Below are 13,344 nucleotides of genomic sequence, written 5' to 3' on the forward strand. Positions count from 1 at the left end.
TTCAATCCGAGGATTTCTTGGACGTGTTTTTTACTCTTTGCGCCGTCGGGCACATTTTTGCCAAACGTCGCTTGGCCACGCGCCGGACTTTATGCCTCGGTGGGACATATTATAATGCTTTCGCATTAATGAATCACGCGTCATGCCATTCCCGGCGTGTTTGCTGCCCTCATGCGGGCAACACCGGGGAGACGTCGCTCGCGTGGGAGTGAACGGGACAGCCATATCTACGTCGCCTGCTCAGCCGTCGCGCAGAAGATCGCCATGCATGGGACTGTAACCAATAAATATGGCGGCTCTTTGACTGTTGAGATAAACAAGAAAGTCGTGACGGGGAAGGGACCGTCTTCGGCGCAGTAGTTACACCACCTCTTTCTCGCAACTTGCTTTGTGCAATGGGACACAAAGAAGAGAATACCGAGCTGGATATGTGGTAAAGTGGATATGCCTGGAAATACCGGGTACGCGAGTCTTGCCTTGAGCGGAGTCCTTGGTAAGTAAGAAAATAGCGAAACGTAGACGGGCTTGCAATTTTCGCCGCTCTCTCTCTCGTGACGTCATGAGAGATTAGAGCAGCGTCCGCTCGGAAGTACAATTAGCGGCGAACGATGATTGGATGAAACGGCTCAATGGGGTGCATCGGTGCGCACGGGTGCCATTTGCCGAATCCGCCATAAGTCTCATTCGATGAATGAGGATTACAATGCATTCTGAAGAATCCAGTGGCTCAACATATTGATTTGCGAGAACTTTCCGAACAGAAAGGGCCCAAGCAATCGAAATTACATTGAAATCCACAACATCGCACTAAAAACGTACCGACGCTGTAATTCTGGCGCGAAATTCAAAAAGAAAGGATTGCCCTTCATTTACCTTCTTTTATAGTATGCAGCAATCAAGTGGTCTGCCAGACAAGGAAATACAAATTGGATCTTAAAAATAAAAGAAGATGATTTACTGGACTACGCTAACTTAACGTTGGTCTCTGTCCTTTCAGGCTGCAATCTGCAGGACGATAAGACACCCTTTTCTTCAGTCGTTTCAGAAAGATTCAAGGGAACTTGATAAAGTGGAAGCTTGGGCGAGTTGGTGATTCAATATCGACATGTTTGCACAGCGCAAACATTATTTTAATTACTTTTGCTCATGTATATAGTTCTGGCAATTTCGCAAATAAAGATCAGTTGAAGTCAGCGCATGTGTTGTGTTCTTCCTTCAGTCCTCGTCTTTTGCACTGTGCAAACATGTCGATTTTTAAGGGAACGCAGCCAACAGTACAGAATACATAAAGATAAAGGACGAGCAAGTATGGCGCCCCGTATTTGCACGCTTACGGTTGCACCGATGCTCGTAACTTATCTTTGATGCGACGTGCCGCACCCTGCGTGGACCTCAGTGCCCAGCTGTCAGACGGTGAAACGGGAAGCGGGCGTCTCTTCTGGTGAGAAATCGAGCCCTAGAAACAGTTCCTCCGAGATGTCCAGTGAAACTGGCGGAACTTCGTTGCGAGCAAAACCTGTAGGGCGTAAAAGTAAAGCGAAAATCTGCTCGTTTGGGCAGAAGGTGCGTGACCGTTAATAGGTCCTTACACAACGCAAGTGCTTATGCGACTGCTGTTTACAATTATTAAAAATCGGGCATCGAAACAAAATTATTTCGCTTATCAATGTTCACAGCAGCGGCGGACGCCACATGCACAATGTTCACTAACACCATCATTTTACTAATTGGCAATAAGTAAGCTGAAATACTCTATAGGGTGGACGTCGATATTTCAGAAGTGTACTCAAAGCAGAACTTACATTTTCTTAAAGAGCGCCTCGCAAGGGCTTCGAGAAATACGGACTCAATTCATACCGTGAAATGCGCTGTACAGCAAAGAAGCAAAATTGAGGTATAATTGGCCATTTAAGAACAGCACAAATTAAGCTTCGAAGTTAGTCATTTGCGGCCCGTGTTCACAAAAGATTGTGACGCTGGAATTCTTCGAAACCGATCCTGATGCTAGAGGTTGACGATCATTGCCCACTATGTTTCGCGAATTTGGCCTCTGGTCAAGAATCCAACACGGGACCGACGAGGTCGCTGAACCAGTTGATCTCACCAGGAGGCCAGCAGAAGGAGGTCGGTTGTACAAGATTAAAAATTGCACTGAATATGTAATCCGAGTATAATTTTCGGCGGAACAGCTATTAGAATCAGGAATTGTTGGATGTACATTATCAGCACAAATTCAGAACCCATCAATTCAGAAACCACTCCAAAGCTCCGTTTAAGCCTTGTAGTTTCGTTTGCAGGTCGACCTGTATTAGTTATAGCAGTTTGAGACACCAAAACTGATACAGTGGTTGTGCGTAGAAGCTAGCTATACAGAGCCATTACACGTCGCTCTTCCATCTAATTATGCGTAATATATGCTAGGCGTCCGTTCCAATTTATGCTGTTTGTAAGTGTCCCTGTGCGGTCCTCTTCCGGTTAATGAATATGAAAAGTCAGTGCAGCAGAATTTGAACTGTGGGTGATGAATTGTCATCCACCCGGCACGATGCTACAATGGAAGCCCAATACTGGTTGGTCACTCAGAAAGCAAGCACAACACGACGTATACGCCCAGCTTTTGTTTATTGATCGACCAGTCGCGTTACACCGATTTGCGAAGTATGGTCTCGTCTATACAGGTGGCTTGAGATGAGGCGAGGTGACTGCGCGCGCAGCGGCGTATGGGACTTGTACAAGCATAGCGACAATGCGGATGGCGATGAGAGGTTCGGGCGCTGGGCTTGGCGCGTCTTAGACCTCGACGGGAACGTTGCACACGAACGTGAGGAAGTACGAGATCTGCGTGTAGACGTCGCTTCCTCCCGCCTTGCACTGGTAGTCGTTGGCGACGCCCACGAGCGTGAATTCACCGGTCGGCGCCATCTGCACTACCGGGGAGCCGCGGTCGCCCTGCAAACAGAGTCCATGAGCATCGACAGCCGAAGCAACCCCGACCGTGCACCCCGTATACGGTACAATGAAGTGCTATTCCGGCACAGAGGAAGAAGACGGAGGTGCATGTAGCATCAGTGAGCCCCGGCACTTTAAATCCCAATTACAAGATACGTATGTCACCCTAACTTATTCAAAGTAAACGCTAACAGTTCCTTCTCAGCCGGATCCCCCAGAGTGGGTTGCGCCATTTCGCTAGGTAACAAGAACAAGCCGTGCCTCTGACGCCGACCCTCGCGTTCGAACTTGGGAACTAGGCCTTACGTGGTCGCAGGACAGTTCAGGGCGCTGGTACGCGGCAGCTCTCAGCGGGTCCTTCAGGTGAATGGTTCTTGTACACTAGAGGTACTGTGCCATGTTACCAGCGGCTAGTGATGCCTACTTGCCCGTGAGGTGGTGAAGGCCTATGTCCACGAATTTACCGCGCTTGTGATGACTATAGGCTCCGAATTTTTGCACCTAATTCTCCCTGGTGGGTCCAGCGATGTATTCACGACCGTAAACGTATACGCATGGTCTGGAATTACGGCACGGTTTTTCAAACAGAAAGTCAATACGGAACTGTCCTGCGAGCCAATTGGAGCCGACGAATTCGACAATATGGCGGAGTAAGACTGTCCAGAATAGCACATTAGCAGAGCTGGATGTCTGCACTTCTTGCGGTATACCCTCTGTCTCGGTTCGGAACAGGGGCGGCCGCGCGTACGCACCGTGCAGATGCCGGCTTTCTTGCCCAGTGCGCAGAAGGCGTAGGGCTTGTTCCTGAACAGGGGGCACTGGTCGCCGCCGAGCTTCTCAATGTTCACTTCTTGCATCACGTTGTTGCGGCGGCCTGCACATCGACGAGTACAGAAAATGAGTCATCGACGAGTAGATAGTTAGACGGGTATAGGTACACATAAGACATTTTACCTGTGAACAAGGCTCCCGTGTGGGAGCCGAAACGTCTTGTTTTCTTTTAAGTCTTTATTTGGTCGGCGAAGTGCCCCGGGTTTTTTTACCTTTTAATCATAAATAACCATGTTGCAGAGGGTGCAATATCTGCGCAGAACAGCAGATCGACGCTGTAGTATAGAAGAGGAAGAAAACGCGGATATGGGACAATGAAGTAGACAGAACGACATTGAGGAAGACAACTGAGCAGGAGTGAAAGACCCCCCTCCCCCCCCCCCTCCCCCCCCTTGGGCTTTACGCGAGAAAGCGTCCCAATTGCTACACCGCCACGTGGGAGGTCAGCCAGCCTCCATGTCGCGGCACGTCGTTGAATTTAGACAGTGATACAGCAGTTCGTAAGAAAAGCTGATGAAAGTGCCGGCGGATGCCTGCGCTCAAATGCGACACCGAACGTCGAGGGGGTGATGGACCATTCCCATTCGCGTCGAGCGGGTCACAAACGGGCAACTTGCGCGAATCACGAACCAGATGACATGCGTCACCCGAAGCCGACGCCATGGCTGAGGTCACGCGGCCGACGATGGCTCGAATGATAGGAAAGAAATGCCATTTTACCATAGGCACGGGCGTTACGCGATAATCTACGATTCGTTACCTTTCAGGTGTTATATCGCACAGAGACCGGAAAGGTAACGAGTCGGGTCCTCGTTGCGTGCGTGCAATAGTATTGGAACAATCACGCTAACGGACTTTTTATACGGAGGAGGGTTGCACGGCACAAATGGCGTAGGAGCTATTATACCGGCGGAACTTGCACTCGCCTTTGTCGTCGTATCCGAAGCCGGTGAGCGTCAGCCAGCCTTGAACGTCGACGCGTGGCTCCGGCAGGCAGACGGGGTTGATGAAGCCGTTGGTCGAGCCGAAGTCCACCTCGCGCTCCAGTTGCAGCAGGGCCAGGTCGTAGCTGTACATGTCGCGCTCGGGGTCCCAGCGGGGGTGCAGCACACGCCGGTACACCTGCACGTAGCAAAGGTTCGTCACAACGGAGGATGAACAGCGCAAGGAAGAACGACGACTAAGAAACGCTGGAATCTCGCCAAATTTTCCGCGGTTGCTGCAGATGCGTCGCGATGTCAGAGCTTTGCCAACGCAAACAGGTGAATCGTCAAGGGTTGCGAGTTGTGTGGTCGTTATCCGTAATAACGAGACCGCGCGCGCCCAGTATCCGTGGATGGGTTGGCGAAGAACAAATAACGGTTGCGTGCAATGGTCACCCCACTGGTCTACAAAGAGCTGGAACGCCGCGCTCCGAGGTAGTCAAATTTCGAAATAATCGGGATGCGCCTGCTACCGGGTTCCTACTTGCTTTAACACTGCGCCCGATGTCGCAAGGATAGTTTGAGAGCTAGAACCGGTTTCAAGACCATAGGTAGATGTCAATTCTCCCCAGTTGGCAGTAACGCTTAGGCGAGACGAAATGAACAGAATGAATTAAGTAGGGAGAGCAGGATTGCGCATACGTACGGCGTAAGTGCGCTCCGTGGGAGATTCTTTGTCCAGGTCGACCTTGCCAAGCTTCACCTGAAGCTTAGTTGGACGGTAGCTGTAAAGGGAAAGAATAGTCAGCAATGGACGCTGATAGGGGGGTGAAATAGGGAACGGAAGAAAGTAGGTGCAGGGCGAAAGTGGCATGGATAACAAACAAGGAGCGGGCGGCCGAAGACTCGGCAAAGCGCAACGTAGTTCGTATATAATGTTGAAGTGAGCCGTGATGGTAAGCAGTGCGCCTTGTAGCGGAACATGTGGGGGTGCCAGCCCACAACGGCTGTCAAGGTATAATGAAGGGAAGCGTGTTGTTGATGTGTAATGAAATGGCGATATAGTTTTGGAATTGCGGCCGAGCACAAGCCACCGGAATGCTCACTCTTGCACGAGGTGGGCCGTAGTCAGGACAAAGTTGCAGGAGACCAGGGCGCCGCCGCCGACAGGGGCACCGTCGGCGTAGACAATGGCCTGCACAAGGAAAGAGGCATACAATAGTGGGCTCGCACGCCACAAGGAACACACAGCATATGCGGCGCAATGACCGAGCGAACGTGCACTAAGACGTCGGGAGAGAAAGCTAGAATTGCGCTTAGAACAACATGAGCACTGCGGACCAAATTTGCCGAATAAGGTTAGGCAGACCGAGAAAAGGCTATCGAAGACTTACTTTTGAAGACTGCTCGGGTCACGGAATGCCCTTCTCAAGCCTATGTCATTTCCCTGCGAGCTTACAGCTGTTCATCGAATTGCAGGTGAAATGCCATGCGCATTGCACGTCGTCGCGTATCAGCGTACTCCGGTGGAGGAATAAGGCTGAACCCCTTAAACCGGGTGGTGCACAGGCCACCTAGCCGCGATAAGTTTTGTACGTAGTGGACTGCGGGCTAGAAATTAATGGACTGAACTCACGTGCCATGGGTAGCGCCCCCTCGTGGAGTTTGCGCCGCCGTAGGTGCGTCCGGGCAGCCCGTCCCAGGGGTCACGGGGCCTGCCACAGTTACGAGGCACGCATGGCAGGCAGTAGGGCTTGTAGGGGTACGAGGCCGCTGGAACAAAGAAAATACGCATCGGGGTCGCGTGCGCGGTTCACCGTCGTAGAGGAAATATGTGGCTGCCTAGAAATTCTGAACATGTCAAGGGGTACTTTAGATGGATATGCGCCAAGAGATCAACGCACGTATAGGTTGTGGGCATTGACGTCATTGAGGCGGGGCATCTTGGTACTAGCCCGACGAGAGGAGGCGATTAGCGACCAACGCCAAACACTTGCGAAGCACGACCACCGGCGAAAAGCATACACGTAACAATACGGGACACTGACGTCGACATCGCCACCATGTCTAGTTTTCCCACGGTGAGAGGCTGCGTCCTCGATGGACGTGAAGACTACGCACAAGTGCAACAGTCGCCCTCAACACTAGACAACTGCCCCCCCGCCCCCCCGAAAAAAAAAAAAAAAAGTTATGAATACGTTAACCGCAATGAGCGCCCATATATACTTGGGTGCCTGCATTCGTGCTTAACAGCTAGGCCAGCAAAAGCGCGAAAAAAAAAAAAAAAAACTGCTTCGAAGCAAAGAACCCACAGTTGCTGTCGCCCTGAAAGACTTGCCGAGGACAAACGAAGTCGGTTCTTTAAACATGAATTACGTAGACATGGGACAGGTGGAGAGCAAGCGCTACGCCCTACTATACACTGCATACGACCCACATAAGTTGACGTCGACTGTTTCAGACTACTGGACTCAGCAGCACGGCAACCGGGCGATACAGCTGTACATCCGACAGTGATGTCTCAATTAGAATTAGATTCAATTAACTGTTCGTAAGAATAAAGGACTCACCAGACAGGCCAGAAATGCAGCAGAAGGCGATCAGGTTGACTAGCATAAGCAGATCCATGGCGTCCCGGCGGTCAGTTGGCGGTCGATCGGTGTGTGAATCGCCGCGATCCAGCGCTGCTCTTTATAGGCATATTCCCTTTCCACTTTCTTTGGTTTCTCCCTCTTTATTTATCTTAAGCTTCTGTTATTCTCGGTATCAGAAGATTAAACACCAGTTCAGTCATGACTTCGAGCACGTACGGTGCCAAGATAATATTTCTTTTTGATCGAAAAGAAGAAGGGCACCTCAGATAACCGACAGTTGCCGTTTTTGCAGCGAGTCATCGACGCAATCAGTGAATTCTTCATTTCGTCAACGAATTAAGCGGAAATGGGGATCTTAGATGGGCACAGAGTTAGCGTTCCTATTTCCTGTGGATGCTAGCAGTGAAAGAAGCCTCTGTGGGCCGTCGTAGCATTTTTACAGCGAAGCTGTAAAACCGCTGCAGTAAAACCGCTTCAAGACCGCTGTTCAGAATGCCTTTTGTGAATATTTTTGTCAATACTTCTTGTTTGTATTTTTACTGCATTACTTCTTGTTTTCGACTCCACTCCTTTCAGTAACGCCTTCGGGCCTTGAAATACGTGAAATAAATAAATAAATAAATAAATAAATAAATAAATACCCTCCGTCGGTGGTCGATGTCCGTCCGACTACGCATTGCGTCGTGCACGAAAAAAAAAAAAATTTCGTTTCCACTTTTCTCGCGAATGCTCTGTAGCTCTCAATCTATAATGTAGGTACATCGGGAAAAAAATCATACTGAAATTGGCCCCTAAGACGACGCTATGATTACGCCGAAATTTATTAACAAATTAACAATTAAAACAAGGAAACCAAAATACACTCTTTTCCAATCACGCTTCAAAACAGTAGATACCACACCTTTAAACATACATATAAATAACATCCCATTGGATCAGTCAAGTTCTTACAAATACCTCGGGGTGATTTTTGATGAGCACCTGCAATGGGAAGATCACAAACAGCGTCTGCTCCAGATTAGCATCTACGGCTTAACTCTAACCCGCGAGTACTTTGACACCTCAGTTTTACTACTTATGTATTTTGCTTTATTGAAAGTCACTTCAGGTATTTCATCGACTCGTAGGGATGGGCGTATAAAACCATATTAAATCCGATTATTAAGCTCCAAGAACGCGCAATTAGAATTGTGTCTCATTCTAAGAACTACGATCACGCGGTCCCATTATTCCACCAATATCACACATTACCATTTGACTATATTTACGTCAGCAGAGGATTTCATTGTGTGTTTATAGGGTTGTTAGATTCAACCACCCATTGAGCTCATCCGTATTTTACTCGTCTTCGCGTTGTAGAAGAAATGTAACTGCAGGTCATTTTAATCTCGCACCGTGTAGCAATATATACGGAGAGCGTATGCTACAGTTCACAGGCATTGAAAGCTGGAACGGACTCCCAGCGGGAGTCATTAATTCCTCGAACTTCCCTAGTGCCCTAAGACAATATTTTCTTTCTTTGTTAAAGACAGAGTAAATCATGAATTTCTTGATAGATCTGTACAAAGCCGCTTTTCGATGGAGGCGAAAACATCCGTGTACTTAGATTTAGGTGCACGTTAAAGAACCCCAGGCGGTTCAAATTTCCGGAGTCCTCCACTACGGCGTGCCTCATAATCAGAAAGTGGTGTTGACACGTAAAACCCCATTATTTACATTTTTTAAAGAATAAATCACTCCGCAGTCAAAAGATGTATTCGTTGTCTGTCCTTCAATAATAATAATAGCAATACCTATATATACATAAATGCGTGGATTGAGGTAAAACACACCGCAGCTTCGCTGCTCGTCCTTCACAGAATGGAAGGGCCGATAAATTTCTTCTCTCTCTCTCTTTTTTTTTTTTAGGAGCGCAGCGCCTGTTTTTGGGGTGAGCGCGGGCGTTCCTCTACCTCGTAACCGAGCGAATGAGCAGAGCGAAAGATGAGAGCAAACGCGCAACGCTGCGGAGGGATGAAAGACGCGAGGAGGAAGTCGGAGGAGGAGCAGGAGGAGGGTGCGGCGGCGGAAATCAGAGGAGGAGGGTATGGCGAACGGGCGAGAAGAAAGGCGTATAGTGCGGCGGCGATGGCTACGAGATGACGCCAGTGTAGCGCGCGTCGTTTGGGGAGCTCTGTGGGCGGCGGCGGCTGCTGTGAATCGCGCCCACGCGTCACCCACGCGCTTCCTCTCGCGATCTTCAGACTAGCGAGGCAGTCGCGTCACACTTCGCTCCGTCTGCAATGTGCCGCACGAGACCGGCTGTCCGCGACAGCCAATAAAGAGTGAAACAAAAACACGTTAGAGCTGCGCCCAAATGTCGCATTAGCGAGTATCGTATACTCGTCGGCGAAATTTTAACGCGACAGCTTCAAGGGTCCCTTGTCGCAGAAAAACCCGGTGCCGACGTCGGGGGAGTGGTCCGTGAGCGAAAATTTCCGCACATACTTACGTATATGCGCGTATATGTCACACCTTGCTATATGAAATGCGGTACATGCGGGTTATATTGCCACACCATTATATCACTAAAGTTGATCATACCTTGATTTACATTCTTCACAAGAAATTCCAAAATTATAGCTTTGTCAAGAATGTCAAAATTCCAAAAATATAGCTCAGAACGACAGCCCACAAACAAATGTCACGAAACACCAACAGCGCATGCCTTTGCATTTGAAATCTTCTCAGACTTACACATTGAAAGTGCGAAACAATAACAGAAACCTGAGAATGCTGAAATTTTTTTGGCGCGGCTGTGCACTACCTCCGGTACCGGCCCGTGCACGCAAGAGGCCGCGTTTCTACCAGAAAGCTCGCCTTCGTGCATAGTGTTCGCCGCCAGCGTTTCCCGGTAAACGTTGCGGTTACATAAGCTGCAGCTGCTGAGAAGCGTAAGAAGTCAATCAGTCAAAGCTTCCACCATGTTTTTAACGCGACAGCGTTAAGGAGCTCGTGTCGTAGAAAAGTCGGTGTCGGCGGTGTTGGTCGTGAGCAATAAATACCGGCAGGCACTCCATAAATAAAGAACAACTTGCAAGATGGGCTGGGTGGGAATCGAACCAGGGTCTCCGGAGTGAGAAACGGAGACGCTACCACTCAGCCACGAGTTCGATGCTTCAAAGCGGTACAAAAGCGCCTCTAGTGAATGCGGTGTTGCCTTAGAAACGTGCCGTAGAAAGTTAAACTGCGGTGTATAACGGCAATTATCAGCATGTAACTTACAGAAGTCGCAGTTCCGCGATTAGCGAAGTACGTTTCCGCTACATTTTTTTTACCTTCTCAAGCTTGCTTTCAGGCATAATAAATGCACGGTTACAGATACACAAACAGCCTTCTTTTTTTTTTTTCGGGTAGCCCAATAGAGAACGGTAGTAAATGCCATTTATCTACAGTTCTACGTCGGCAGGGCGTCCAAGGCGAAGGCCTTTTTGGAAGCATTCCCTGCTATGCATGAATCAAAGTATATAAGTGGTTTTGAACAGATGTTCCCAACGGTGCAGACGACATTCTGGCGACGCCCCAGGGTGCTCTCGTTGGAAGAGCAAGAACTAGCTAACTACGTGTATGACTGTACTTTGTTAAAATCTTTCCGAGTATACTTCCGCTGATAAGAACGAATCTTTTGTAGGCAGCTTCTCGTGTGCACCTGATTAAAGTAGCTTCAAAAAAAAAAAATTGCAAGTACGATCCAGCGATGAAATTTGCCACACATCCTTCCAAACGGGATAGTCGACTGGCACAAAATTGCAACTTCCCGTGCCTGCACAGATGCAGGAGTCCCTGAACATGACGTGACTTCCTTACAGCTATTAAAAAAAGAAGAAGAAAAAAATCAGATCGCTTGAAGAACGAGATCGTAGTCCTTACCGTGTTTGATATTGCTAAGGGCTAACGGGCCGCTAAGAAAAAGAAGGAGACAGAGAAAGAAAGTGTTTAATAAAACCTGAAGCCCCGCTATATATCCAGGGCTTGCTACTTCGGCGTTTGAAATTATATGAAGAAGAATACAAGATGTGGAGAAGCCAAAATATATAGAGAATTACCAGATAGACAGATGAAGCCCAGATGACTAACGAAATATCAAGTAACGTCTATATAAGACCTGACTGGACTAAGCATATATAACAGCAAGGCCTTCGTGATTCATGATTCCCTTTCCACTCTTTTCCCAGGACCCTAGAAAATCCCCAGCCTATATTTTTTTCCCATATACCATGCAAGTAAAGATTTTGCTGCTAAGAACTGCGCGGTGGTATAGCGACGACAGTGATACATCGCGTGCTCAATGTCATCAGGTAGTTTGCACAGCGGTGAACCGAGTTGCCCGATCCCCACCGACGACGACGGGTCCTTGGCGGACCTCGAGGAACGTACCACTGCACTAAGTGGGCCCGAAGCTGTGCCCGAAATCCTTACGTGATTTGTATGCGAAATCATACGGACTTGTCTAAGTTATCACCTTAAATTAAAACTCCACATTGCTCTAGTTTGTGACCCGCCGTGTTTGCTTAGTAGCTTTTGTGTTGCGGTGCTAAGCACGAGGTCGCGCGATCACATCCCGGCCACGGCGGCCGCATTTCGATGGGGGCAAAAAGCAAAAACACCAATGTTCTCAGATTTACGTGCACGTTAAAGAACCCCAGGTGGTTGAAATTAATCCGGAGTCCCCCACTACGGCGGGCCTCATAATGAGACCGTAGTTTTGGCACGTAAAACCCCGTAATCACTAATCTAATTTGTACCAACCTTAATCCACCTTGCTCTAATTTGTACAAATCTTAATCCACCATAATCCAATTTTGGAAGTAGGACCGACGCCGTGGCTGTTCACCGCCGGATTCCGCAGTGCGAGCAGCAGCAGGTGCAGCGCCGGGAACGTGACGTCATCACTTGGTCACGTGGGCCAGATTTTGCGCTTCATGGGGCATATAAGGCTTTCGCCTTTAAAAAATGATGTCCGAATATTGCGACACTCATTCATGCAAATTTGAGCGCTTGAGGCAAAGAATTTGAGACCGAAATCACCGCACCGACTGGCAGTGTGCCAGAGCCGTTAGCGCCTTTGCAGAGGGCAGTATGGGAACGCTGGCATGATTAGCGACATCGGAGCCAGCTGTGGAAGACGACGACGACGAACGCGCGAGCAGTGGCACGAGCGCGTTCGCGCGGTTACGACGAGGTACGGCGACGCTCACCCCAGGAACCGGGCGGGTCACGGATAATTACAGCTGTCAAGAGTTAGCCTCTTGACAGCGACGCCCAGGGAGCTCCAGAGGGCATTGTGCGCATTCGACGCGGTGAGGTGCAAACGAGTTTCTCGCGTCTCTTCTCTTCCCTGCCACGCTCCTTCCATGTATGTACACGCTCTAAACCACCTTCCGACGCCGTGTGCCAGACAGCAGTAGCCACAGCAGCAGCAGTGGGAAAGTTGAAGAGGCAAAGCTAGAACTGAAACGACCTTCCATCCGCCTTTTAATGCAATAGCAACTATATGGACACTCCAGGCGCATTTCTGCCGTCGGCGACGCCGTAATGTTCCGTCGCCGTATGCTGTACGTGCGAGTGCAACTTCCGAGGGTCACCCGACGACCACGGCTCAATTTTTGGCGCGAAATGGAGCAAAGCGGGGAGGAAGCGCGCCGTCTTACGTCGCGCAAGGGGCACCGGGGCGAGAGGAGAAACGGGGTGGGGCGTCGTTCAACTCCGGCGGCTGCTGCGTACGGCGCGGCCTCCCCATCTTGAAAACGATATGCGATGTGGACAGACTGCGGGGCGCCGAGTGCTGCTACCTTCGTGTGCGCCGTCTTTTCGCCGCTTACTTCGCGTTGAAGCGAGAGGTAGCACGAAGGTCAGTTCGCTCGCTGCTGCTGCCGCGTTTCCTCACTCCAGCGGTCTGACAGCGAGTTTCCGCGGTCATCGAGTGATCTAAACCGAGTAAGATTGCCGAAAATAAAAGATATCTTGACCAGTGTACTTTTGCTGTACTTCTGCACATATGAAGTCCT

The 13,344-nt window shown here is 49.5% G+C and overlaps 1 protein-coding gene across 1 annotated transcript; it reads right to left on the minus strand.

Annotated features, from left to right (window-relative positions):
- Positions 1 to 2,605: 2,605 nt before the first annotated feature.
- Positions 2,606 to 7,383, minus strand: LOC126527279 (transmembrane protease serine 6-like). Its single transcript, XM_050175060.3, has 7 exons — positions 7,274 to 7,383; positions 6,340 to 6,476; positions 5,810 to 5,898; positions 5,410 to 5,488; positions 4,707 to 4,902; positions 3,702 to 3,823; positions 2,606 to 2,949 (listed from the first exon to the last, which is right to left on the minus strand). Exons 1-7 carry the CDS (start codon positions 7,329 to 7,331, stop codon positions 2,791 to 2,793), a joined length of 840 nt encoding a protein of 279 aa, XP_050031017.1. The 5' UTR covers positions 7,332 to 7,383; the 3' UTR covers positions 2,606 to 2,790.
- Between the last annotated feature and the right edge of the window lie 5,961 nt (positions 7,384 to 13,344).

Source organism: Dermacentor andersoni, chromosome 9, assembly GCF_023375885.2.
Source record: "Dermacentor andersoni chromosome 9, qqDerAnde1_hic_scaffold, whole genome shotgun sequence".
In the NCBI taxonomy this organism is placed as follows: domain Eukaryota; kingdom Metazoa; phylum Arthropoda; class Arachnida; order Ixodida; family Ixodidae; genus Dermacentor; species Dermacentor andersoni.

Bases quoted from the DNA above. Each gene is read 5' to 3' on its own strand.
- LOC126527279 (XM_050175060.3), bottom strand. From the start codon at position 7,331: ATGGATCTGCTTATGCTAGTCAACCTGATCGCCTTCTGCTGCATTTCT. The intron at 5,899-6,339 runs GTGAGTTCAGTC...TTCCTTGTGCAG, and splicing joins GGGGGCGCTACCCATGGCAC to GCCATTGTCTACGCCGACGG. The intron at 4,903-5,409 runs GTACGTATGCGC...TGCTACGTGCAG, and splicing joins CCACGGAGCGCACTTACGCC to GTGTACCGGCGTGTGCTGCA.